Source organism: Chamaea fasciata, unplaced genomic scaffold (genome assembly GCF_029207755.1).
Source record: "Chamaea fasciata isolate MVZ Bird 193981 ecotype frontalis unplaced genomic scaffold, bChaFas1.0.hap1 SCAF_3, whole genome shotgun sequence".
Lineage (NCBI taxonomy): Eukaryota > Metazoa > Chordata > Aves > Passeriformes > Sylviidae > Chamaea > Chamaea fasciata.
Window position 1 is genome coordinate 10903603 of NW_027094088.1, and position 24714 is coordinate 10928316.

At 52.1% G+C, this 24714-nt stretch overlaps 1 protein-coding gene and 1 long non-coding RNA gene across 3 annotated transcripts; one reads left to right on the forward strand and one right to left on the reverse strand.

Annotated features, from left to right (window-relative positions):
- The first annotated feature begins 1282 nt into the window (after nucleotides 1-1282).
- Nucleotides 1283-11730, forward strand: BCL2L11 (BCL2 like 11). Its single transcript, XM_066177979.1, has 4 exons — nucleotides 1283-1306; nucleotides 1443-1809; nucleotides 6333-6445; nucleotides 8756-11730. The coding sequence occupies exons 2-4, from the start codon at nucleotides 1452-1454 to the stop codon at nucleotides 8843-8845; spliced, it is 561 nt and encodes a 186-aa protein (XP_066034076.1). The 5' UTR covers nucleotides 1283-1306; nucleotides 1443-1451; the 3' UTR covers nucleotides 8846-11730.
- Nucleotides 6132-23676, reverse strand: LOC136286423 (uncharacterized). Of its 2 annotated transcripts, none has more exons than XR_010719901.1 (3): nucleotides 23545-23676; nucleotides 7032-7315; nucleotides 6132-6599 (listed from the first exon to the last, which is right to left on the reverse strand). It is a non-coding gene; the product is annotated as an uncharacterized lncRNA (long non-coding RNA). The 2 variants fall into 2 exon arrangements; XR_010719900.1 differs by having other exon boundaries at nucleotides 6132-6620.
- Between the last annotated feature and the right edge of the window lie 1038 nt (nucleotides 23677-24714).

The window sequence follows — 24714 nt, forward strand, 5'->3', positions numbered from 1 at the left end:
GCCTTCAGAGTGTCCTCCTTGCTCTGCCCCACCACCACAGTATGTTCTGCAGGCCCCAACTAAGGCGAAAAGCCTTGGGGGGCTCCTGGATCCAAAGGAAGTGTGAGGGAAGTGGGGGCCTCATGGAGCCCCACAGGCTCTGTGCTGCGGGTACTGCTGCTGGAGGGCTGGGAAAAGAGGAACAAGCCTGATTTTCAGCCTTGTTTCTCCATCACTTTTCTGGTGTGGGAAAGTGATGGCCAGACCTTTGAGCCCTTCCCTTTTGCTGCTGGTCCCTGTCTTCAATTTTTTCCCTAATGTGTCTTCCTAACACATTTCTCTAATTATTTTTGCCCACTCGAACACCCGCAGACATGTTTCCTTCCCTTCCCATTGGAAGGGGGTGGGAACAGAGCCAGAGCAGCCAGGGAAGCTCCAGCAGTGTGTGAGACTAGCCCTGGCTGAGGTGGGGGACTCTGGGGTGGGACGGGGGACCTGTGGCTACCGGAATCTGCTTCAGCAGCAGCACTCAGCCCCCGTGGTGGATGGGCCAGGTCCTTCCTCTCCGTGGTCCTTCTTCCTCTTCTCTGTCTTCCTTCCTTTCCATGGACCTTCCTCTCCACAGCTGTGTTTCTCTACGGTCTGGAGATGCTGCTGCTACTCGCAGGATGCACCAGTTCTGGGTGTGTGTGCACATGCGTGTGCAAGGGGTGCAGCAGGAGGGGCTGTAGGGTGCAGGAGGTGCCCTGCAGCGGGGTGTTTTGTGTGCAAGGTGTGTGTGAAGAGCAAGCACGTACGTGTGAGATGTGTGTGCACATGGCGATGCAACAAGGCGTGCCTGGGGTGCGTAAGGGCTGCGCATCTACAGTAAGGGTAGGTAAGGTACTTACTAAGGTAAGGGAGCATCTACAGTATATCGGGTGTGTGTAAGGGTGCGTGAACCCTGTGGGGTGCGTATTGTGTGTGCGTGAGTGCATGGGTGCAGGGTGAGAAGGGTAAAGGTATCAGTACACAGCGCTCTGGGGGGTGTGTGTGTGTTGTGCGTGCAAGGCTGTGCCGTGCCCCCGTGTGTGTTTCTCAGCCAGGCCAGTGCCATGACCCGGAGTGCGTGTAAAGCCGGGACGCGCGCTGCCGGCCTCCCCGTGCCCGAGCCCAGACACTCCCCGCGGGCGGGGAGGGGGGCGGGCGCGGGGCGGTGCCGAGGCCGGGGTGGTGCCGAGGCCGGGGGAGGCCGTGGCTGTAAACAGGGGGCGGAGCCGCGCCGGGGCCGCTCCCGCGCACACCCGAGCGCAGCCGCGGCTGGGGCCGCTCCAGCGGCGGCAGCACTGTGAGCGGGGCCGGGGGCGCGGGGAGGGGGCCCGGGCCGGGGCGGGGGCGCGCTCGGCAGAACAATGGGCCGGGGGGCCGGGGGGCCGGGTCGGCCCCGGCGCGCTCGGCCGCTCACCGCGCTCCGCTCCCCGCAGGCAGCCCCGATGGCCAAGCAGCCCCCCGAGGTGAAAGCGCGACGCGACGGCGAGGGCGGGCGGCTGCCGGCGGCGGAGAGGCCGGGCCCGGGCGCGCAGCTGCGCCCCGGCGCTCCCGCCGCCCTGCCCGGGGCCGGCCCGGTGTCCGCGGCCGCCGCGGCGCGGGGCCCGCCCGCCAGCCCCAGCCCCTTCGCCACCCGCTCGCCGCTCTTCATCTTCGTGCGGAGGTCGCCGCTGCTGCCGCGCTCCTCCAGCGGGTACTTCTCGTTCGACGCCGAGCGCAGCCCCGCGCCCCTGGGCTGCGACAAGGCCACGCAGACCCCCAGCCCGCCCTGCCAGGCTCTCAGCCACTGCCTCAGCGCCATGGGTAAGCTCTGGGGCGCGGCTCCCCATCCTCCTCCTCCTCGCCTCCCCTCCCCGCCGGGCTCGGCTTCCTCGCCTCCCCCTCCTCACCTGGCGTGGCTTTCCCCAGAACTGTGGAAAACACGAGTTCTCCTGGGGGTGTGTGAAAGTGAAGTGCCGGGGGAGATATGTAGAGAGTGAATACACAGTGCAAGGGTAGGTTGAAAGTGCAGGAGCGGTTTTCCCACCCTTCACCTGGGTTGGCTTTCCTCACCTTCCCCTCCTCACCTGGCTTGGCTTTCCTCAGAACCGTGGAAAACGCGGATTACTCGTGGAGATGTGTGAAGTGCGAGGGGTTTGTGTACAGGTGTGTAAGGCTGTGAGCACACAGTGCCAGGGGGTTGTTGCTGCATGAGCGGTCCTTGTCTTTGCCTTGGCTTCCCTTGGAATGATGGAAAACTCAGGTAGCCATGCGAGGTACCTGCAGCAGCACCTTCTGCCTCCCACCCTGTGGATTTTGGGAGCACCCGAGCCGGCTGTGCCGCGAGGCTCTCCCGGCGCTCTGGGATTTATGGAAGCTGGCCGGGCCCGCCGAGCAAACACAGCGCCGGGGAACTCCCGCGCGTCCAGCGCCGGGGTTTTTATTACTATGATGTTTATTCTTTTCCGGACTCGGTCAGTCGCTGCCAGGGGAGGAGGGGACAGAGTTGTTGAGTCCAGCTTCCTACTCAGGGCTCGCTCGTCCAAGGCTGTTTTGCCAAGCAAGTGGCTCCTGGCTCGTGCGTCTCTGCCGGCTCTCTCGTCGCTCAGTGGCGGAGGTGCTGGGGTCATGCATCCCGAAATCCCGCTGGGAAGTGGCCCGGAGGCGGGCGGAGGCGTGTTTACGAGTGGCTTTGCCAGGTGAAGCCTCTCCAGTAGGGAAAACCTGCCCGCGGGAGCTGCCTGCGTGTCCAGCATTCCCCTCTCCTGATGAATTAATTGCCTCTAATTGGAGGAAACCTTTGAACTTCCGGAACGGTGGGAGCGAGGCATGGGGATAACAAACACCAACTCCAAACTTTCTGGGATCTAATCACAATCTTTTTTGGTTGGTGGTGTTTTTATTCCCTCCTGGCTCCAGGCTGTGGTTCTGGCTGCGGAGGCCTGGCTGTAATGTGCCCTTAGGAAAGATTTTGTGACACTGTTGCAGTAATTACAGCTTAATTCAAGTTTCACAACCTCACCCTGGCACGGCTAGGCAGGGATGCTCCTGGAATTCCTTGCCGGAACAGCCGAGGCTTCGGTTTCTTTTATCTGGGAAGAAATTGGAGTTTTCCCTGATTTTTTTTTTTTTCCCCAAATTCCTGCATTCTCATCAGCTGTTTTATTGGAGCCTTTGGTCTCTGAGTGTTGCTAGGGGGCATCTTCCTAAACAACTATAGGTAAATGGAAAATCCTCAGCGCTGTTTAACCAGGACTCCTGGGTACTCCTGGATGGAGTACCAAGCTGGGAACATGGAGCTACACAGCTGTTTTATCCCCATTCAGGCCTGCAGCTTCCAAGCTGTGACTTCCCATGCAGCTCTCTTTGGGAAATATCCATGCCTTTGCCCTGCACGCTTCCTTCTCAATCCCTGTGCCTTGACAGTGTCCAGCTGGATGCGTGCCTTGAAGTTTTCCACGTGGAAGTGGGTCAGTCCCTTGGGAAGGAAGCAAAGGAGATATTTTTGTTGTGCTTTTACCCACTGATTTTATCTGTTGTGAGCAGAGGCTGCAAGGTGGAGAGATTTTCTTGGAAGCATAAGCAATAATAATAATAATTATCATTATTATTATTATTATTGCTAAAATAAACAGGCATTTCCTGTAAGCAGGAGCGACAGATGCTCCTGGCCTCTCCCATGGGCAGTGGGGAACTGTTCCAGGGCTGCTCCAGCATGGCAAACTCATGCTCTGCCTCAAAAGTCCCTCTCTGAATCTCACAAAGCCTTCCCCAAACATTTATATGAGGGTAAATAAAGGTGGAGGCACCCCTTGGGAATGCCTTGGGTTGTGTAAGGAAGAGCTGTTGGTGTGGAGGTTTTGGGAGGTGATGCTTTGGGTTGTGCCGCCTTTCTGATAGTTCAGGCATCCAGCTACCTCCAAAGCCTTTTTTTGGGGGGGGAAATGAGACAAAAACAGCAAGTGGATGCTCTGGGATGGAAGGGAACAACGGTTGCAGTGCCAGCCTGGCATATCCAGGAAGATGGGTTAGGGAATGGAAGGAGAGGAGCAAGGGTAAGTTGATTTGGTTGTGCCAAAGGAAGAGGCTTGATCCTGCTTTTGAGGGAAGAGGTTGGCAGGGATGGGGAATTCCCAGCTGGAAATGTAAGTCACCAGAGCAAACTCACCCGTTGTGGAGGGATTGGGTGACTCTGTGTGTGGTATTTCCGTGGGAAGAGGTTCCTTTCCTTCCATCAGATTTTCAGTCTGAAGGCACATGTTTGTTAGCAGTTGGATTTTGGGAATGTGGCTGGAGCAGGTGCTCTGGAAATGAGTTTTCCCAGTGCTGGTTTGATCCCGGTGTGTATTCCCATGAGAGAAGCAGCATAAACCTCCTGTTGCTCTCAAAGAAGATTCTCCATGTGCAAACAGTTGAGTTCAAGGGGGAAACTTTTAGCTGGGAATCTGGTGGTGATGGCCTGATGCTCTTGTTTTGGAATTCCTGCCGTTTTTCTGCCAGCTCTCCGAGATTTCCTTCAGGGGGGTTGGATACCTAACCCAGGAGCTGAAGTTGATTGGGATTGGTGTTTTTGCCCTTCCGAGCCGGAACTGCAGCAATTCCATGCTGGAGCATCCCACTGGCTGGAGCCAGACGCGGCATCCCGGCGGTGCAGGTGGCCCCGGTTGTCCCCGTGCCCGGGACAGCCGTGTCACCCTCGGTGACGTGCCCTGGCTCGCGCTATGACTATGTCCCCCCGCCCCCGAAAGCGCCTGTGACTGGTTTGGGGACCAGTTATGACTGGCCCCTTTCGCCGCCGCCGCTCGGCAGCGCCGCAGAAAGTCCTTTCTGAAAGCCTCAGCTCGATTTCGCTCTCAGCCACCGAGCCCAGCCCGAGTGTCTCGGGCGGAGGAGCCCCATGGGCGCGATGCCGGGGCAGGATGAAGGATGGCAAAGGGGGGGAAGGATGGAGCAGGAGAAGCGCGGCTCCCTCGCGTGGTTTTCCTCCCGTCCCCGGCGCTCCTCGTCTCTTCCTGCCCCGGCTCGCCGCGTGTTTTTGTTTCCCCGGCTGGGCCGGCCCTGCTGACGGCGGTGGTGCTATTTGGGAAGGTCGCTCCGCCCCGGCCGAATCCCGTTTGGCTCCCCGGAGGAGCCGGGGCGGAGGGAGGGAGGGAGGGAGGACAACGAGCGCCGCGCGTGGTTCATTCACCGGCGAGAGGAGAAGCTCTCGGGGCGGGCGGCGGGCGCCGATCCCTGCGCTACTACAGCGTGAAAACAAAACACATCGTTCGGCCAAGCAGCGCTGCCTTGGCTCCGAAATGCATTTTCCAGTCAGGTTGGAGCCAGGCTTTTATTTAATTTCTTTTTTTTTCTTTCTTTTTTTTCTCTCTCTCTTTTTTTTTTTAAATTTAACTGCCCTACTAATCCTTTGAATATTTGGAAGATTGGAAGCTATTCCTGTTCCCTTGTGATTCCTCTGAACTGCCATGCCAAAACACTGCTTTGTTTTGTGCAGTATTTTTTTTTGTTTGTTTTTGGTTGTGTGGGGTGGGTTTTTTTGGTTTTTTGTTGTGTTGGGGTTTTTTTGTTTTTTTTTTTCTTTAGTACTCCTTAAGACTGCAATTCCTGCTCGGATCCTGAACTTTAAGGAAGGGGGATGAGGCGCTGGTGCTACCATACATGATCGTGTCTTCGTTTTTTTTCCCTGGCTATTTGGAGGATTTATCACATGTTCAATAACTTTTTAAGATGGAGACCTAAATAATTATGTATCCTGCAGAATAATAAACACGTTAACTCTTTCTTTTCTCTTTCAAGCCAGCACTTGGATTTGCTGGAAATGTGGTTTCTCCTCACACAAATCCAACTGTGGCTTTGTCTACCCTACGACAAACCCATTGGTTTTCTTTGTTGGGCACTTGAGGATGATTTGGGGAAGAAACGTGAGAACTGGATGAAAATATCCAGGCAGAGAGTTTTTAAGGTTAGAGGAGGAGTTGCTGCTGAAGGAAAAAAGGGGGAAGAGGAGGTTTGGTGAGGGAAGGAAACTGGAGCGTGGCATCTTGGCTTTTATCCCTGTCTGAGAGGGACCAAAGCTTGGAGATGCTCCCATGGAAAGCCTACAATAAAAAAATAAAAGCCCAATAGTAGTAATAATAATACAGAAATAACGAAGAATAAAAGTCTGTTCATTGTATACAGTGAGTCCCCACATGCACCCCTAGGATTTAAGAGAGTTAAAATACAATTGTAATAAAAATTAGGAATAAGATGGCAAGAGTTGATGGGTTACTAGAGTTTTATGTAGTAAATTCTGTACAATTAGTTCTTGTTGCTGGGTTTCAACTCTCCCGTTTCATCCCACACAGCTTCCCGGTGGCAATCCCAGTCTCCAGCCGAAGAGGTGCAGCCAGAAATCTGGATCGCACAGGAGCTGCGGCGCATCGGGGATGAGTTCAATGCCTCCTATTGTCCACGCAGGGTAACTTTCTCCTCTTCACTTTCCATTTCTCTCAAAGGGAAAGGCTGAATCATTTCTGGAAACACTCTCTGCGGTGAGCGTTTCCTTCACTCAGTCGGAGAAAAGGCTGCGCGGGTGGGGGGTGGCCTGGGCCAGGCAAATCAGCAGCGATGGCCTCAAATCAATGAAAAATAACCTTTAAATCAATTAAAAGTAACCTTGAAATAGGGACTGGAAGCTTTAGGGCACCAGGTGTGCACAGGGGTTTTGGGGGAGAGGTGTTGGGTTGGGCGTGGACCTGATGGTGATTAAGAAACTTTTTAAAAGGGAAAGGCAGGGAAACTTCGGGGGTTTTGGGCGATGCACTGCCCAGCACCATCGCTTTTAGGGAAGCATTCAGTGGGATTCCCAGCTCAGCTCTCAAATCCTGGCTGCTGCAAAGAGACTCAGTCCCAGAACTTACTTCTCTTGCAAAGACTGTTTTGAAAGAGTTTTTATAAGCCCATGAACTCGCTCACCTTGGGATGTTGCAACCCAAATTGATGCAGTCATGCCACAGAAAAGCCCGAGGCAGCCTAGCCCAGGGGGTGAAGCAAGAGGAGCTCACCTGTGTCTCGGCTGCCGAGTGTTCCCGATGGCTGCGTGTCCCTGCTTGTGGATTCTGCTCCATCCACTCGGGCTTGGCTGTGGGAAGAGGAGCCAGGAGCAGTGTTGGTGATGGAATGCTGGATCCTTATCCATCCTCTTTGGCTCCAAATAGCTCCTGCTGCTTCCTCGCTGCTCCCAAGGCTGGCTTTCTTGGCAAAACGGGGAATCAAGCTGCTATGATCTTGCTTTTTCCACATCATGTCCACCTGCTTGACTTTTCTCAAATGCCCTGGCATTCGTGACCTGCAACAAAATGGTGATAAGCTGATATCCTGAATCCTCCAAAATGTGAATTTTCCAGCCTCCCCCATTTAGGCTGATCCCTTGTGATGCAAAGTGGCTGCTTTTTGGGATGAAAGGACATCTTTCCAGTGAAAGGGAGAGATCAGGCTGTCCAGAAAGCTGGAGGCACCTGGTAGCAGCAGGCAGATCCAGAGGAGCTGGAAGAAATGCACAGTGCCATGGAATATCCTGAGCTGGAAGATGCACAAGGGTCGTCCAAGTCCAAACTCCTCACCCTGCACAGCCCCAGCAATCTCACCCTGTGCCTGAGAGCATTGTCCACATATTCCTTGAACTCAGGCAGACTTGGGACTGTGACTATTCCTTGGGGAGCCTGTTCAGTGCTAGACTACCCTCATCCCATCTCCTCCCTGCCTCCCAGAGCAGTGCCTTAAATTTGGAGCACTTTATGAGGAGCAGGAATGTCCTTCCAGCATTATCCCAGCTTCTTTGGTGCTGGAAATCTCTGGGCACATCATGCTGCTCCTGGCAGCCCTGTGGTGGATAAGGAGGTAAATTTAATGGGAGTGGGGGTGTTTCCCAGGCAGCAGCAGGGTGAGGTGCAGGGAGCATCCCCCAGGTTTGCATGAGGCTCTTCCCAGCACTGTGGCTGCAATTCCAACCTGGGGCTGGCCCGGGGCAAGGAGCGGAATGCAGATGACAAGTCCCGCCTGCTCAGGTGACACGAGCAGGGGACATCATGCGTGACCCTAAAAACACTTAGTACCTGATGCAGTCAGCATGTGACAAATTCTCACTCCCTGCACCAAAACTGGGGAGGTTTCAGAGCATTGAAGCCATTGTTTTAATTATCACCACTGAGGCACTGCGTGGAAAGGTTCCTTTTCCTTCTGGAAGCTTTCTGGCTGCTCCTGAGCTGTCTCTGCTCCGGAGGGCAAGGTGGAAGGGCTCGTGCCCGCTGGGCCCCGCCTGGCTCTGGGGTTTGCCCTTTCAGCCTGAGGTTAGAAATGGGGAACTGCCGCCATGCCAGAGCCGCACTCGCTGGGCAGGTCGGGGCTGTCAGACGGGTCCCTGGCGCCTTCCCTGTCACATTCCCCAGGGGTGTGGCCTCCCCCCTCCCGGGACCGCCGTTTACTTGGACAAGATACCAGGAAATTGGGCAATTCATCATCCAGCCATTCTTTGTCCCAACAAGGCTCATGGGGTCCAGGCTATTCCTGGAAGAGGGGGCATCCCTTGACCGTTGTCACAAGCCCCAGGCTCTGCTGGCTGCAAAGTGTTAAACACTTCACTTCGTGCCTCTGGAATATTTTCCAGGGGTTTATATAGCATGGGGGGACTTCATGCTGGGAATTAAAGTCACAGCTTTGTTGTGGGGTTTTTTTTGTGTTTGGTTTGTATTTGTTTTGTTTTGTTTTGTTTTTTCTCCCTCTCTTTCAGGGTTTCTTGGATCACCAGGTGGGAAACCCCCAGGTCATCATTCTGCGCCTGTTGCGTTACATTATCCGCCTCATCTGGAGGTTCCAGTGAGCACCAGGTGCATCCCGATCCACCAGGACTGAATTCCTCGCTGGGAAAGCCCGGGAAGGATGGACATGTGGATGGATGTGGGGCTCCCACCCTGCCTCTCCCCCAGGACACATGGCAGGATGAGGGTGGACATCCCATTCCGACTGCGGTGTTTTATGGCGGAGTGGTGTTTACTCAGTGTTTCTCTCCGCTCTTTTTATTCATTTTTTGCCTTTTTTTTCCCAAAAGAGTCTCAGCGAAAATGTGGAATAATGTTTTGTCATCGTTCCTGGAATCCTGTGGGATGAGCCCCGCAGCAGGAAAGAGGGAAACCTGAGCCAGCTGATGGGCAGAGCCACCAGAGTTTGCCTTGCAAAAGCTTGGATTCCTCCCCTCTCTCTTTGCCTGCAGGGCGTTTGCCCCCCATAAAGGCTGGAAAAAGGCCAGAGGGATTTAATCAGCACTTCTTTTACCTGTAAATACCTAATGCTGCCCCAAATCCAACTTCATTTGCATCATGCAAATCAGCCTATTTCCTGCTGACTAATTTTTTGGGGGTTTTGATATCTCTATATTTTTGATCCACTCTGAATTTCAAGACTTTGCTGTTGAACTCCAGGGTCCAAACCATCACAACCAACCAACCAAACCCCAAGCCACCAGGTTGCCTTTTTAAAAAGAAATTCTTTCTATAAAACGTGTGAAAATGCTTCTGTAGTGTCTGCTATCAGATGTGGGGGACTGAGTATTCCAGCAATAAACCATTCTGGAGGCAGGGAGCAGCTCCCGGAATGCCGGAGGTGACAGCAGCAGGATCTGCTGTGAGTTGTGGCTGTCAAAAGAGGTTTTCAAGATTGTGTTTTCCTGGGATCCTCTGAGTGTTTGGATGGGGATGAGCACATGGATGCAGGTGGAAGGATGCTAGCCCGACATGGATCCATCCAGGACATTCCAAGGGGATCTGACTGCTCTGTGTCCTTCAAGAGAACTTCCCAGATGCTCTATGTCCCAGGGCCTTTCCCCTTCACCCCTGGAGCCGTTGATCCACGGCTGTTCCTGTTGTCTCCCAGCAGATGTTTCTGGGGGATTGGCTGCTCCGGCCATCCCATATCTATGCACAAACATCCCTCTTCCCTCAGGCTGGTGTAGGTGCTCCCCAAAAGCTGCAGGGTTGTTTCTGGTCTCACCAGCACCATAGGAAAAGAAAAGAAGGAAAACCCTATCCCAAGCTCTCCTTGGAGCAGTTCTTCCCACAGGGAGAAGCTGCTGAGTGCCATGGGTGATAATTAGTGTTAATTATTGATGGACAGACCCCAGTGGGACCTCTCTGCATGGCTGTGCCTGGCGGGTCGGAGTGGGCCCTCCCCTTCTGCTCCTGGAGAATCATAGAGGGAGTTTTAACCTCAATTGCCAATTTTATTCCCCTTTTTTACTTGGAAGTGCAAGGTGAGCAGCCGTTGCAGGAGCAGGGAATGTTTTGGGAAGGGCATTTTGGAGCCCTTTATGGGGGGAACCTTTGCACTGGTGGAGAGCGAGCGGTTCAAATAAGGGAGCTTGGCCAGGGCAGATCCTGCTCCTCATCTCTTGGGATTTGCCTCTGGCTTTAGCTCACCATGGCTGTGCTGCCCCAGTGAGCCCTACTGTAGGCTGCCACCACAGATTTCCCATAGAATTCCACTGGTAAAATGAAAATTTGAGATCTCCCAACCTTTGGCATCCGGAATGTGTCCCTTGGAGTACACCAAAGAATCACCAAAGAGCACTTTACCCCATCCTCCCATGGAGACAAAAAACAGATTGATTTTGAGGAAAAAAAAATTCAAGGTATTGGCAAAGTCTCCCAGGGCCTTCTCCACAGGAGGAGTTCCCAGACAAAAATCATAGGAAAAGGAACCCTTCAAAAGGAGGATTCCTGTGGCATTGTGAGGTTTAGTGGGAAAAAGCCTCAAAACAGAAGAATGATATAAAGTAGGGATTTATGCTCCTTTCAGCCATGTTGGCTGCCTGCTCTGGGTTGCGTTTAAGCTTAGCCTGTGCTCTGTGTTGCACCAAAAGGATGAAGAGTTTTCCTTGGAAACCAGATTGATCCTGTTCTTGCTTCTTTTCCACCAAACTGTAAATACCCAAATATTTATTAGAGTAGAGCACCATATTTTCATCATCTGAGCCAAATATCTGTGTGCAATGTACTCCCTCTCCTTTCTTTCCTGTAAGTTTTGTACAGCTTAGAAATACTTTTAAAAAAACCTAAAAAAATTATATTAAAAAAAATCCCATTTTTTTCCTACACTTTTTTAGAGTTGAATTGGTAAATACTATAGGTCCTTTTTTTTTTCCCCTGTGTAATTAATGCACTCTACTGTTTAATGCTGTAACTTGTAGAAATGTTGTATATTTATTTCTTGCTTATTTAAGTTCCTGTGAAGATTTGGTTTCCTCCCTGCCAGAAGTGTTGGATCCCCTTCCAAAGCCATCATGGTGTGGATGACAAGATTTTAATTTTTTTTTTTTTTTCTCCAAGTGCCTAAGTCCCCACTTCGCAGGAGTGATTTAGGCACATCAAAGACTTCAGCATTAGTGAAATTCAGTGGGAATTTGGCTCCTCCACTCCCTTGGGATTGCTTCAGCCAGGTTTTTCTGGAGCAGCCATCCCGTGGGATCACGTGAATCACTAAATCGTGTCGCAGGACCCAGCATATGTAGCATTTTTGACTGCAATTTCCCTGCCTTCCTTGTGTTTTGCACTGATGAATTTTGGACAGGGTAATTGCCACTTTACTTGTGCAATACTGCTGTAAATAATTGCAAGAGCCTTGTGTTTTGGGGGTTGTTTTTTGGTTTTAAGAATCTTTTATGTTCTTAATATGAGTTTTATATGAATAAAAACTTTCAACTATTTGTCCCAATTGCTGGATCTTTTGTGGGGATTGAGGTTCTCCTGAGAAGAAGATATTTGTTGCTCTATCACCAATTTTCCCCATTTTTCACCCGTTCTCCCTCCAGACCTGGACTCCGTTTTGGTGTCCTGGAGCTCCAAGATGCTTCAGGCCACCCAAAATGCAGCTCTTGAATGAATTTGCCTTGTCAGGTGCTGCCTTGTGTGTTCCCAACCCTGAAAGCTGCTCCATCTGGGAGTTACTTGGGGGTTCCTTGGTATTCTTTTGCTTTTCCTCACAGGATGTGGTTGTGGGCTCAAGCCTAGCTGATGGACACCTTCCATGCACTTCTTGTCCCCAGCTGGTTTTCACTGGTATTGAAGAAGTTTTGGGGTTTATTTTAGGCTTTGTGTCTTGTCTTATTTTTATTATTTAATGCATTTATTAACATTATTTTGATTTTGTTATGGAGCATCACTGTTTTTTCCCTTTTATTATTTCACACAGCAGTTTTGTAGTTTTAAATCTGCTCCTAAAAATTCCCATCCTCCCTTCCTCTGCCTTGGCCCTCCATCCCATTTGTCGCTCCAGCCTATCTCTCCTATCCCTCCACTTACTCCTCAGCAGTCACCACCTGAAAAGGATTTAAAAACAACCCCCAAGTCCTACTTGATAAACAACCTAAAAAAATCTGGAATTTTTTTTTTTTTTAAATTTTGTTTTGTTTTGTTCTTGAGTGTGTTTCAAATTACAGAAGTTCCTGAAAGGGAAGTTTATTGGTTTCAGGTGCTATTTTGGGGGCTTCTTTAACTCACAGAAAAAAGGTTTAATTGCCCAGCCGAGCCTGTGGCAGCTGCTGGCTCCGCTCTCCCAGTGGCTCTGTGGTCCTGTTGGAATTTGGGAGTACATGGATGTGTCCAGGTGAGTAGTCACACCTGGGACATGACCCTGTAGTGACTGAAGTTGGGAGGAGCTTGTGACCTTCCTGAACCCAGTGACCTTGGTGACCTAGGGGGAAGGGAAGCGCTGCCCCTCTGTCGGGATCTGCCCCCAGCACATGCCAGGGCCAGGTTGGCCATGGCCAACCCCAAGAGGGTCATGGCCATCTTGAAGGTGTTTCCAGCCCAGCTTGGCCATGGCCAGGCTCAGGTTGGCCACAGGTTTGGCCATGGCAAAATCCAAGGTGGTCACAGTTCAGGTTGGCCAAGGCCAAGGTGTTCACGGCCAAGACAAAGGTGGTTGTGGCCTGCTGGGCATGGCCAAGCCCAAAGTGGTCATGGGTCCACCAAACTCAGGTTGGCATCAGCCCACGTTGGCCATAGCCCAGGCCCACCAAAGCCACATCAGTGGCTCCTCCCCACGACCCAGGCCCTTTCCACGCTCTTACATTCTAGGAGCTCATAAATTCTGTTTTAAGGATGACGAATTGCCTTTATTCCTTCAAAAGGAGCAAACTCCCAGATTTTATTCATGGAAAAAGCCACAGCTTCCTGTGTCCATCAGAGCTGGACACTTATGGCTGCCATGTGCTCATACTGTTGGGGGCACGCAAAACTGGGACATTCCTGCCTCCCACACCCCTGCCAGCCTCAGGAATGCCAAGCAACCCAAGCTGAGGATGAGATTCCAGTCATCCAGAGTCACGCGAGCAACACCAGGCTCTCCCCACACAGAGAAATGAATATATTTATTTTTTTTCCAATGACTCGCCGCTGACCTTTCAAACACCTGTGCAGCCTAAGCCAGCTAAAAATACCGCCCGAGCTTTGCATTTGATTTTCATATTGCAACAAAGCTCACTCTTTCCAGTGGCTTTTCTGCCTTTCTGGCAGCTCTTTGGAAGCTTGACCTCTCCTGGGGTCACACTCAGCACAGAGGGAGATGGGAAGTGTTGGATACCACGGAGGTCCCCAAAAGCAATAAAGAGATATTAAAGGTGCTCTAGCAGGGTTTTTATAGGGTGTAACACAAGCTCAGAGATGGCTGGACCAAGGGGACCTTTCTGCTGCCCTTCCTGAGCATCCCAAACCTCTTTTCTGTGGAATTTTGAAAAATTAAGTCCTGCAACCCAAGGAAAGGCACACAACAAGGTTACCCCTGACGGAGACACCACTGTTCCAACAAAAGCTGGTCCTGTGGAGCTCAAGGGGCCTCAGACAGTCCTTGTGGGGGATACAGGGCCTGTTCTTCCCAGATTTGATGGATTTCTCCTTGCTGGGTTTGTGACAGGCTCCTCCATCCCTTTTCCCGGGAGGACACACAGGGAGCAGGCACTTCGCGGCCTCTCAGGCTGTTAATTAACCCATGCCTCATCTCACTGCAATTATGGGCAGAGTGGGCCGAGCCAACAGTTTTTTGACAATCCCACAGTTCTCCTGGCTGGTAATTAGTGAAAATAAAGTTGGAAATGGCACGGCCATTCCCTAAGGATGGAAAGGATGGTGAGTGCTGCAGCTCTGCCTCTCCACATCCTCACACCACACGTGACCCCAGGCTAAAAAAGTCAGGATTTTCAGAAACCCTGGTGATTTTCACACAAATAATCCCCCTGAGATTTGAGGGAAGAGCCACAGGAGCCCCCCAGCCAATATTCCGACACGCATCTCTCCCAAAGACACCAGAGTCCCCCTGTCAGTTAGGGGCAGAGGGGACAATCACGAGCGCCTGCCATTACCATTCAAATGACTTATTGGCAGAAATGGGTTTAAAAATAGGGGTTTTATGATAAACAAAGTAACCTCATACAGGAAGTGAGCTGCAAATACTAAAACATGTTGTACAAAACTGGTAGAGAACAGAGCTGCCCCACAGAACCCAAAAAACAACAACAAAACCCAAGCCCTTCAAGGGGGCAGTCCAACATTTTCTTGGGGGTTGTTTTGTTTGTTTTGTTTCTTTGTGTTTTTTTGTTGTTGTTGTTGTTTTGGTTTTTGTTTTTTTTGAAGCAGGGAAAAGGGGTGAACTGAGGCGAGAAAGGGCTGTGGGGTGAGAGAATTTCTCCTCTCCACATGGCCCTAAACTAAAGGTGATGCCAACGCAGCTCCGCGATGTGAACTCCGAGTCTGAGCGTGCCGGGACTTCAAAAACATCGGGTGCTGCTGCTGCAAAGGTTAAGAATTTTTCCTCCCGAAACCCCGAGTGTGGGCTGTGAAAGAACATGGTAACGAAGAAAAATTTCCCCAGGGCTGCTCTTTGATTATCACCAAAGCCATCAAGTTTCAGTTTGAGTGATTTGTATTTATTTATAAAAACAAAGATGAAATAAGTAGAACGAAAACAAAAACCTCATCCTAATTTCTGAGCTGGAGCCTGATTTATTTGAGCAGAGATGTTCAGGTAGAGCAGGCTAGGTTGAGAAAATAATCTGAGTTACCCATGTGCTGTAGGGCACACTTTTTAAGGTTAAAAAAAGGGACAAAACCACATCCAATCACCCTCATTGGTGCCAAAATGCTGATTTACAAGTCCCTGGGCTGGGCAGCAGCTCCAGCCATGGGGTTCAACCCTGGTTTGGTGCTGGAGCATCTTAACTCGAGTGGGAGAACAAAAGACATTTCTCTTTTCATGTGTTTTCACTTCCATCGTGAGAGAACTGGTTAAAAAAACACATAAAAAAGCCCTTCAGTGGTCTCTCAGCCTCCACCGTGTTGTTTTTCTACCTATTTTCTGTTGTTGGCTTTTGTTATCAGTCTCATCTGCAATTTGTGGCCGATTCTGTCATGTTTCAGGCAGACAACGTGTTCCCAAAACTGCTTGCAACCTTTCTTGAGGGTGCAGCGGCGAGGACAGGCACAGCAGAACCACAGCACAACGAGAAAAAGGGCAGATTTAACCCCAAAATCAGCGTTTGCCCAAATTTGTGTCCCCGAGGCAGGGACGAGCCCCAGGGCAGTGCTGGGTGACACCAAACCAGCCCCTGCCCACCCCCTGGAGCACCCTCATTTGATAGGAATTAATTCCATCTCCACCTCGCAGGAGAAGCCAAACTCAGCCCTGTGTGACCTGGTGGATTTTTCCTGATTCCAAAAAGCATTTCCCAGCATTTTCCCACCTGTGAGCACAACCCCATCCCAAATACCCCGGGTGAGCCCTGGTTTTGGCAGCGGAGTGTGGATTAAATCAGTGGGGCTGTGAATTACCACCGAAAGCCAACACTGCCGACCTCGCAGCCCTTCAGCATTAATAGCGAAACCAAAAAGCAAATTAATACCGCGGGAGCAGCAGGAATTTGGCAATTTGGTTGAAATTCAACCAGCATCGCCCCAGTGCACATCACACTCAGCATGGGAGACGATTCTGGCCAGCAGCAGCAGCTCTGGAGGAGCAGAGGGGTTGAACCGAGGGTTTTTTGGGGGGTTTGGGCTGCAAGGGAGGGCTCGGAGCTGTCACCCCACTGCACTGAACTCAGTGACGCCGGAGCAGCGCAAGGCTCTCCCGGGGTGCCGGCAAGGGAAGCGCCGTGTGCGGCCCCTCAGCGAGACAACCAATTTTGGGGTTTTTCAGGGTAGGAGGCGGCTCAGAGTGGGCTGCCCGGCCGGGGGAGGTCTGAGCCATTGTGAAACCTGGCTCCTTTTCCTGAGGCTGCCGCTGCCGGCAGCGCCTGAACCCAAAGACACCTGAAAAACAGCTCCAACGGTTTCCTGGAGCAGGGGCACTCCAGGGCCGCCCAGCCCTCAGCCCTTGGACACCACAATTTTGGGCTCCCTGGAGCAGGGAACAGCAGCCAGCAGCTCCCTCGGGAAGGGCTGCCTTCCCCCACCCAATCCCTTCAGCTCCAAACCTCCTCCCTCAGGATAACTGGGAAAGGGGGGTCCCACTGCCCTGCTCCCCCCGATCCCAGTCCCCCTCAATTTCCACCAGGCACCATTCACGCCATCGGTTTGGCCAGGGAAACACTAAAATACAGAATTTCAAGTCAATGTCTCAGGGCTCTCCCAAAGCTCTCTCCACTTCCTGTGACAAAACAAAACACGCTTCATTTGAAACTTATTCTTCCTCTATTTAGTGCCAAGAAACGATGACCAAAAGCACCATCAAAACCCTCCTGGGATGCTGTTCCCTTTTCCAAGCCATCCACACTCTAGGCAGAGGACAGAGCAGGGCTGGAACACCCTGAGCAAGGCATGAAATCTTTAATTTCAAATTCATTTCATTTCAAATCTTGAGCTGGGCTGAATTTCCACTTTGCTATTTTCGTCTCGCTGCTGCTCGAGTCAAACGCTCCCCCCACTCCCCCCCCCCTTCTTCACCACGTCATCGGGCTCAAACCTGAGCCAAAGGTGGCAAAAGGAGGGGACAGGGAATAAATTTGGGGTTTGGCTCATGTCCTTCACTGTGCCTGGGTCAAACAGATTGGGAATATTTCCTGAGGGGTGCAGAGAAGGAAAATTGAGACAAATCCGTTTGCTTTGACTCGTTGGGGAGAGGGGAACACTGAGAGTCCCCAGAATCCTCTGGCATTTCCCACTCCATGCACCACGGGTAAAGAGCCCAAAATTTTGGGAAGTTCAGCACGAGGATTTGGACTTTGATAATCCTTGTGTGTCCATTTCAACTCAGGATATTCTATCAGTCAGGTCTCCAGCACTTCTGGGCTGCCCCCCTGCCAACACTGCTCCCTGAGCGTTCCTTGGGCAGCTGGATGGAAAAACAGGGGGGAAAAGGGAATTTGTGGCTGATCTGATTTTGCTCCATCATAATTTTTCAGTGGGTGCTTGAGGGGGATCACTCTGACCTGAGGGGGAATGGGTTTTGTCCTGGGAAAATGGTAACAGTTGGCTTTAAAATGTCCCCCTGGAAAATTGTGCAGGATGTCCCCAGTGGTTGGGAATTTGCCTCTGAGAATTAAGATGAAAAATTAAGTATTAAGAAACCCAGCTGCAAAATCAGTCCCAGAGACTGGGACTTGCCCCAAGGAATTAATCTAAAAAATTCAATACCAACAAACCCACCTGCCATGATTCTCTCAGCAGTAGCCATTAAATCTTTGTGTTCTTACATTTATTCCCAATCCTTGCATTTATTCCCAATGCTTCCATTTATTCCCAGTCCTTGCCCATTGTAAAAATAATCCTTTTTTCACCCTTTTTTTTTTCTAATTAACTCCCCACCTATCTTAATTTATACCACTAAGGACATCATTACTATTATATGAATTACATAATTTTCATTATATTTATCACATTACATTAATTCTATCTACTCCATCACACTCTGTTATTAAATTTATTTTAATAAATATATATTTCTGTTATTCAACTTTATTTAATAATTTGACATATTAATCACCATATTCTTCAATAAACATACAGTTTGCATTGGTGAATACATTTAATAATTTTATTTAAATAGGTAAAAAGTCTTTGTATGTAATATATAAATACATAAAATTCCATTTACATATAAATATAAATAGATTTAGATGAACCTAATTTTTATATTAATATAAAAATATAGGATTAATTTCAATATCAAAAGCAGGGGAATGGTGAGAGCTGCTGGATTGTAATTAACTGCCCTGACAGATTTCAATTAATTGCCCTGCTGAATTTTAATTGCCTTCCCTGACTTAAATTCCCCTCCTTGATTTTAATGCCATGGAAAAGGGTGTAAGAGCTCAGAGAGCCTGGGAAGGGACACCTTCATGCCAGGATTTGGTCCCAAATATTTGCCAAATATTTCCTAAAGAAAATAAATCCCAAACATCTGGAAAGCCCCAAATCCCTAAAACACAGCCTGAGTGTCCTTGGAATCACACCACCACAGTAACGGGCTCCAGGGGGACCTGGGTTGTACCTGGATGCTGGGATGGACATGGCAAAATCCCTGTATGGGGTTCCCAGGAATTCCTGGCAGGAGAGAAGAGCAGCTGCCCAAAGGTCCTGGGAATGGGCACTGGGAGAGGAGCAGCTGGGAGATGCTGTGCCAGTAATACCAGTATCAACACCAGCACCACCAGTAACAGCACCAGTACCATCAGCACCACCAGTACCACCAGTATCACCAGTTTCTCCAGCCCCAGCAGTCACGCAGTCACTGCTGACTCATTTTTGGCCAGAGCCTCCCAGCGCTGCTCCGTGGGGTTTTCCCTTCCTCCTCTGTCACTGAATTACCCAACCCCTCATGACGTGGGGCTGCAGTTCCAGGAACTGCTCAGCTCCCCAAACCCCAGTTTCCAGAGCCAAACTGGTGCTGCTGGAAGTGCTGGTGGCACCCACAGCCTCACTCCGGCACTGGGACACGGATCTGACACCCAGGATTCCCAAGCTGGTCCCCTCAGCTCGGCGCTTTGCACCCCAAGCAACTCATCCGGAAGCCATTCCAACCTTCCCATGGAGACATTTATCCATCCCATGGCGACACTCACCAGACTCCCAGCTCCTTCCCCACAACCTCCTCCAGAGTGCCTGAGACAGGAAGAGGGAACATCCAGGACTGGGTATGTTTTCATGGGAATGGGTTGAAAAATCCCAAAGTGATCATTCCACTTGTTTCCCACCATTAAGGGGGGACTGAAATGATTGGGAAGGGGACAAGATCCCCCTTTCCAGTCCTAATCCCAGAGGGACAGCCATGCTCCTGCTGATTCCCTGGGAAAAAAATAGGGAAAAAAGTCTTTTTTTTAGTTTATGCTGCTTGAAAAACCTCTTCTGCTTCTTCTGTTCCAGAGACAGGGAATCACCTATGGAGGAGGCAGCACTGGGAATGCTGGAAGCAGGAGAAGAGTGAGATTTCTGCCCCTTTGCTCCCAGGTTTATGCCGGTGGGTTTTGGGCTGCAGGGTGGGAATGATCCATGGCTTTGTGTCCCTCAGATCCCAAGCAGGATGCTCCACCACAGGGATTCAGCCCTGTGCTTCCCATACTTCTTCTACAGTCATTTAATGGCAAGGGGTCAGGATCAGCTTTCCTAGGAAACCCCAGCACCATCCAGCAGTTTCTGCTCGAATAACATGAACACTTCAATATTGATTATAAACGGGAAGGACGTGGGTGATGCTGGGATGACAGCAGAAACCTTGGCTCCCGCATCCTTCCCTGGGCTCCAGGAATTGTCCAGGCAGAGCAACAGACAGATAAAAATCCACCAGCCAGGGAAAACTGTAGGAATTCCATTAATTTCAGTCTCACTTTCCCTCTGCTCAGAGCCCCCAACATTCCAGGCACAGGCGCATCCCCCTGGAGCAAATTCCCCATGCACCAACTTCCGAAGCCACCCATGGATCCCGTCATGGGATCCCTCCATGAATCCCAGACCAGACCAAATGTATCCCACATCCTACCTGGCCTCTCCTTGCTGCAGCTCCCAGCGCGGGATGTGCCGAGGGTTTATATGGCTCCATCCCTCCTGCCAGAATGTGGGGAAGGAGATTTTCCCATGGCCCAGCGGCTCTCCCACTTCCCCCACTGGGAAAGGATCAGGGAGTTTTTTCTCATCAGAAAAAGCTTTTGCTGGGAAAGGTCTCGTTTCCCAGGGCCTGGAGCCAAATCCACGGGGACCGTTGGCCAAGGGGGCTGGGAAGGGGATGAGATACCCCAGAGTGGGAGCAGGAGGCTCTTTCACTCACGGAATGCATCCCTAAGCTCTCAGGCACCTGGATACTCTTCCAGGCTGGAAAGCCCCGTTTTCCCCCAATTCCCATCTAAAAGAAGCTGTGACCTCCCAGCAAATCCCTTGGGAAAGGCTCTGGCTGCACATAAGGGATGGAAACCATCCCCACTCCCTAGGGAACAGCTCCGGAGAGGCTCACCCCACTCCAAGACCTTTCCTTTCCATCTAAGGGACCTTTTCCCTCTCTGCTGCAGCACGGGAGCGGCTGTCACCCTGCCGGTGTCCCCACTTTGGGTTTTTCCCATTGCATTTCTGTTCTGTGTGCTTTGGAGCTTCTGTATTTCGGGAAAACAATGCAACCCACGGCTGGCTTAGGGCAGGACTGTGCTCCCGGATCCAGCTGGAGTTGGGAGATGACTCAGGGGCACGAGCAGTCCCGGGAGTGGTGACACAGAGGGGACAGGGAGCCCCAGGGGGGTGATGTGGAGGGAAGGGGGAGCACTGGGAACCTTTAATCAGCCTTTCCCAAATTCATGCTAATCAAATTTGGGATTAATGACACCAGAGAGGCAGCTTGGGTTCAGAGGGGTTTGGTACTGACTGTTCCATGGCCATGCCATGGTCCAGCTGAGCATTCCAACCTCAATCCCTGTCTTCAGGACCTGCTGGTGGCTTTAACCCGTCCAGCACAAGGAAAAACCTGGCAGTGCCTGAAGGAGCTGACATGGGATGAGCGATGCCCTGGCTCAGCTGAGGGAGGAAAAGCACCCAAAACCATCCCCTTTGTGTCCTCATCTTCACCTTTCACCCATTTCCCATCCAGCTCCCTTGGCTGAGACTCCAGGGATCACAAACCTCCAAATGAACCCAGGAACTGTGGAATTCCAGAGGCATTGGAGCACCATGCTGGCTACAGTGGCACCAAATGCTTGGCTATTCCCCCCAAAAATCTAGGAGACAGATGCTCCTCTTTGTTCAGTGCTCCCCACAGGCATCCCTGGAGCTCCTCCCAGCAGAGCACAACCTGGTGGGAAATGCCCTTCCTGGAAGAAATCACACCATGAGCATCCTATGAGAAGGAGGAACATGAGGATTGGGAGAATTTTCCACTGCAGTGGGAAAACACTCAGCCTGCTCCCTTTCCACCTTTTTTGCCCCAAGTACCACAAAAAAACCAGAAAAATGTGCTGGCGGTCATCAGCACCTCCCTGGAAGATGCCAGGTTGCTGGCCCAGCTTCCAAATCCAGCTCTGCAGAAACTCCCAGAGAGGCTGCAAGCTTTAGGGAATGCCAGAATCATCGTCAAAAATCCCATCTTTCTTCTAAAAAGAAAGAGGTGGAAACTGCTCCTGCTGGATATTCCCAGTGGGATGGAACTGCTGCAGGATGCAGATCCCAAAGGATCATGTCACACCACTGCCTGCATCACTTGTGGGGTTCAGCCACATCCACCTGGGCAATGCAACACCCCAAGGGCGCCGGGATCCCTTGGGATGGCCGGAATCCCACGGGATCCAGCTGCTTTGCCAGGCATGCCGGCACCTGCCTTCCCGCAGAGTGAGCAAACAAGTTGCTAAGTCACAGCAAAACCATGAAAGCAAAACCACAGAGCCCCAAAGTGCCTCTGAGTCACTCCCCGGCCGCTGCCACGGCCCCACAGTCCTCCCAAAATTCGCCGCCACCTGCAGCTGCTGATCCGCACTCCAAAGGTGCTGGAAAGAGTTTTCCAGTAGGGAAAGCCTCTCTGAGAGGGCACAGGCATGGATGGAGGAGTTGAGGTGACACCCACACCAACCTGGCAGCCCCCACTCACCTTTCCCGTAACCTCACCTGGATTTTTTATTGTTATTTAACCGTGCCAAACACTCGTCAGGATGGGGATGGAGCCGAGCCCCGGCAGACAGCGCTCCTGGGATTAGTCACCGGTGACAGTAGCACTGCTGACATGAGTCACGGAGGTTTGGCCGCCCATTAAACCCGGGATTTTCGGGTTCCCGGCTCTGGGGTTGTCCTGAGGACACCTTTCGGTAATCGGTGCCCGGTTCTGAGCAGCGCTCGCAGCCGCCTCCCGGCACCGCTGCTTCCCGAAACGCCGCCGAGGCTCTGCCGTGGGATTCGGCAGCCGCTGGAAAGGCGGGATCGGTCCCAAATAACCGTGTCCCGTTTGTGCCAGAGGTGGGAGCTGCGATGGAGGCGTAGGATGCAGCCGAGTGACAGCGGAGCCACGCCGGGGGCCCCGGTGGCGATGCCGACAGAGGTCACTGTTGCCGAAAAGTTGCGAGCCCCAGCCAAAAAAAACAAAGGGAACTCGGTGGGGACGGCGACGATGGGACCGGGCTGGAACAGGCACCGCGGCCCAGCTGTGGGACCTTCCCGGGAATGATGCACCGAGAAGCGCAGCCGGCACCGCGATCCATGGATGAGCTGGAGGAGCCGCGCTCTGCCCGCAGACACCGCGGGACGCCCCAGGAGCCGCCCAGCCGGGACGAAAGAGGGATCATGAGGATAATTCCCCCCTGGGGAGGGAATGTACTGCCGGGGGATGACCCCAAGGGTGAAAGCTGAGCCAGGGCAGGAAAAGGAGGGAGCCCAGGGCTACTCAGCCCCTGGCAAAGCCACTCAGCTCCGGGACACACAAGCAGTCCCGAGGTAACCGCAGTTTGGGATGTATTGGATGGCAAGTGATGGGAGAGTGGGAGAGACAGGAGAACTCGCTGCTGCTTTTCGCAGCCCAAGTCCCAAAGGAGAGCACAGAAGGAGCGGGAGAGGGCGGCACAAAATACCCCAAAAAGCACTAAGCACTGTGGGGGTAGGCATGACGCCAGCGGAGCCCGGCTTCTGTTCCCAGCTGTGACATTACCACGGAATCAGAGAATGATTGCGGTGGGAATGTTCCATAAAGCCCATCCCGTCCCACCCCTTGCCATGGGCAGGGCCACCTTCCCCCACGCAGGTTGCTCCAAGCCCCGTCCAGCCTGGCGTGGGACACTTCCACGGATGGGGAATGGAGTTATCCGGGTCCAGGACCAGGGAGAATCTCCACAACCACCCACCATATCCCACCTCCCCCTTCTCCGTGCCTGAGCAGCGCTTCTTCCCTCCCTGCGGCTCCCGGTGCATCCCTAAATTCCTCCCAAGCCTCCAGGGCTCCTCTCCTCCAGCAGATCCCTCCGGGGCGAGGCAAAGCGCACACCCCGAGCAGCAGCCCGCGCGAAATCCCAAAAGTTCCCGCCGGTTCCATGGGGTTTTTTTGCCCCGCAATTCCTGGCAGCAGCCGAAGGGAGCAGCGCCTTACCGTGGGTGGCGGGGCCGGGCCGCCCCCGGGCCGGGGGTTCCCGGTGTTCCCACGTGGAGCCGGGAAGGGCAGCCCCGGGCATCCGTAACGGGCGCGGGCGGCCCGGGCGGGTTGTGCCCCGATCATTGGTCCAGCTCACGGCAGCCGCTGCTTTCAAATTCTGCTCGAGCTGCGGAGGAAGGAAACAGGAAGCCCCACAGCTCCTCGCCAGAGCTTCCCGCGCCCACCCCCGCCCACGAACTCGCCTCCGTCGCCAAACGCTGGGAATGGCCCTTTTCCCGCATCCGGCGGAAACCAGGAGCATCCCGACGCCGAGGTCCTGGCAGGGAGTTTCTGGAGACGCTTGGTCTCATGTTACTCGTTCGTCTTATTCGTGGGGAAATGAATCCTCATCTTCCAGCTTGCCCGGCCACCAGGCAGCATCACGCTCGGAACGTGGGATAAACCCCATGGATCCATCGGGACAGCAGGAGAATTTGGGCCACCTCCAGGTCTCTCAGCTTTCCATCCCAAATCCAGCATTTGGATTTTCGGCTCTTTGTCCAACTGAGATAAACCCGGGAGGCGCATTCTGAGGCTGGGGTAGAGGCTTGAGGAGGTTAAAAAAAAATCTGTCCTTGGAAAAGTCGGGGAGAATCTCATTTCCCATCCCTGGAAGTGTCCGATGCCAGGTTGGATGGGGCTTTAAGGAAGGTGCCCCTGCCCATGGTCTTTAAGGTCCGTTCCGACACAAACCATTCCAAGACTTCATGAAAGGCCAGTGTCACTCCCTCTGGAAAATTAGCACTTCATGCTTCCCGGTTCCTCACTTGAGAAGGAACTTCCCCGAGTTGCACTCACCTCCCAGGGGAAAGAACATCCAGGATTGCCCCATGAGACCTCGTGGCTCCTCTGATTTCCCATCTGTTCACGGTCTCATTGAATTCACATAAAGAAGGTGCTTATGGAGTAGGTTTGTTAAATAAATTAAACTATTTTTATTAAATTAGGGCAGCTTCTGAATAGCTTAAAAAAATGGGGATGAGGGTTGGAATCTGTCACAGGCTCTGCCTCCTTCACGACACCTCAAGCAATTGGAAAACTTCAGTGAATACACAATAAAGTTGTGTCTTTCTAATAACAATCAGGTTTGTGTAATTTTTCTACTTTTGCTCTCTTTTTAATTACTCC

Excerpts from the sequence above, each read along its gene's own strand:
- BCL2L11 (XM_066177979.1), top strand. The coding sequence starts at position 1,452 with ATGGCCAAGCAGCCCCCCGAGGTGAAAGCGCGACGCGACGGCGAGGGC. Across the intron at positions 1,810-6,332 it reads CCACTGCCTCAGCGCCATGG|CTTCCCGGTGGCAATCCCAG; the intron begins GTAAGCTCTGGG and ends CATCCCACACAG. Across the intron at positions 6,446-8,755 it reads CCTCCTATTGTCCACGCAGG|GGTTTCTTGGATCACCAGGT; the intron begins GTAACTTTCTCC and ends CCTCTCTTTCAG.